Source organism: Manacus vitellinus, unplaced genomic scaffold (genome assembly GCF_001715985.3).
Source record: "Manacus vitellinus isolate BGI_N305 unplaced genomic scaffold, ASM171598v3 scaffold_11_pilon, whole genome shotgun sequence".
NCBI classification, from domain to species: Eukaryota; Metazoa; Chordata; class Aves; order Passeriformes; family Pipridae; genus Manacus; species Manacus vitellinus.
In genome coordinates, this window is record NW_021938895.1 from 9625861 (window position 1) to 9627723 (window position 1863).

At 55.3% G+C, this 1863-nt stretch overlaps 1 protein-coding gene across 1 annotated transcript; it reads right to left on the bottom strand.

Moving 5' to 3' along the window:
* Window positions 1–360: 360 nt before the first annotated feature.
* LRATD1 (LRAT domain containing 1) lies at window positions 361–1638 on the bottom strand. Its single transcript, XM_008931267.2, has one exon. The coding sequence runs from the start codon at window positions 1539–1541 to the stop codon at window positions 687–689; it is 855 nt and encodes a 284-aa protein (XP_008929515.2). The 5' UTR covers window positions 1542–1638; the 3' UTR covers window positions 361–686.
* Between the last annotated feature and the right edge of the window lie 225 nt (window positions 1639–1863).

Below are 1863 nucleotides of genomic sequence, written 5' to 3' on the forward strand. Positions count from 1 at the left end.
ATGCATTATGATGACATTTAGCAGGGAGCTGCAAACAGAAAGCAAAGGCAAATATTTTAAATGTGATAGATTTCAACCAGAAATATGAAAGTATTTTCCCCGTAAATTACTTGCCAGAGTTGGCTGGGACAACATTTGGATTGCAGCTACAGGCTGAAGCAACATGTTACGAAACAAAACAAACAGGCATTTATCCCCCACCCCAACACCCCCTTCCTCTCCCAGTTAGCAAAGTATGACTGATACTTTTGGTTGACTGCAAGGCAAGTATTAGCTAGAATCTCATTAAGCTAGATCCACATCCACGGTCCCAGATGTTTAAAACTTATCATGGATTAAAGCCATGAAATAAAAATTAAAGAAATTTCAATTTGAAATTTTATTGGCGTGTTGCTAGAATGGTCAACATCGATTGACAGGAGAGACTTTGTCCACATATTCTGAGAACAGCCTTCCTGCACCTCCCCCCTTTTCTTCCTCCCTCTCGCTCTTTCAGCATTAATGCTATTAAAAGCCAAACAAAATACTGGCTATGGGTGTAAAGAATGCTGGTTTTTTTGGAATGTTGCCATGGATCCTGCTTCCAGTCGTGTCCCATGGAAGGAAGGCGTAGCCTCCTGTCTCTGTGGCAGGCTGGTCTCCCCGGGCAGGGCAGAAAGAAGATAGCCATGTACTCCTACTCCTCCCTATTCTTTCCCATCCACTATAGCCAGGTCTTTGATCACCCTCAGTTTGCCACTGGCATCGATCCTGCGCTTCTCGCGTATTAGATCCTCCAGGCTGTGGAACCTCACTGTGTGCACCTTGTTCTCTGCCAAGTGGATCTTGAGATAGTACTGCTGCTGGTGCTGGGTGCCGGCAGCCGCCTGCAGCTCCCCCCCGGCTTTGAACTCCCGTTTCCCGAAGCGGCACCAGGCGGCGAAGCTCTCGGAGTTAGTCCAGCAGATCTCGTCGCTTTTTAAGCCCAGGTGCCCGCAGGCGTTCTGCACCACCAGCTCCGCCACCAGCGGGCGGAAGCGGTACCAGCTATTCACCACCCGGCCCACGTTGCCCGCGGCCGCCTCGTACAAGCTGTCCTGGCGGATCTGCCCCTGGTGCAGGTGGATGATCTGCCCGCCGCCCACGTACACCGCCCAGTGCGGCGGCGGGTGCTCCGACGGCCCCAGGTAGAGCAGCTCCAGCAGGTCCCCCGGCTTGCAGAGGGCAGGCAGGGCTGACACCGAGTAGACGCTGAGGTCCCCAGCCTGGGGGCCGCTGCTGACCTTGGAGAAGATGCATTCCTGGCCGCGGAAAGCGGAGAACTGGGTCTCGTTCAGCACCAGCTGGTGGTGGAGGTGGTGGGTGGGCGTCTCCTGGCCAGGGCTGCCGGAGCCCTTCACGCCGTACTTGTCTGGCTGGCCTCGCTCGTCCAGGTCCTCCTCTTCATCCGAAAAGAAGTAAGCCACCCCGACGCGTAGCTCGTCCTTCTCGATCCCCGAGGGGTCCCCGGTCGGCAGCTCGCTGTAATTCAGGTGGGTGATGCGATCCAGTTGATTTCCCATCAATGACAGGGCGAGGCGAGGGCAGGAATCGCCGGATCTGAAGGAGGGTGGGGTGGGCACAGACAGAGAACAAGAGATGGGAAGGACAGTGCAAGCGGAGGGAAGAAGGAACGAAAGAAAAAAAAAAATAAATCAAGGCACATACAAAAGACTTCAGCGATTCCGCCCTAAGCCCCCATCCCTCCCCCACTGCTTTCCTCCCCTCTGCGCAAGGGATAAACTTCCAGTGCGGATCCTTCCCCTGCCCCCAGGGTGCGGGGCAGGGCAGAGCCCCGACTCCCCGGCACTCTCCCCACGGTACTGGAGCGCCCGGTTCCAAGCG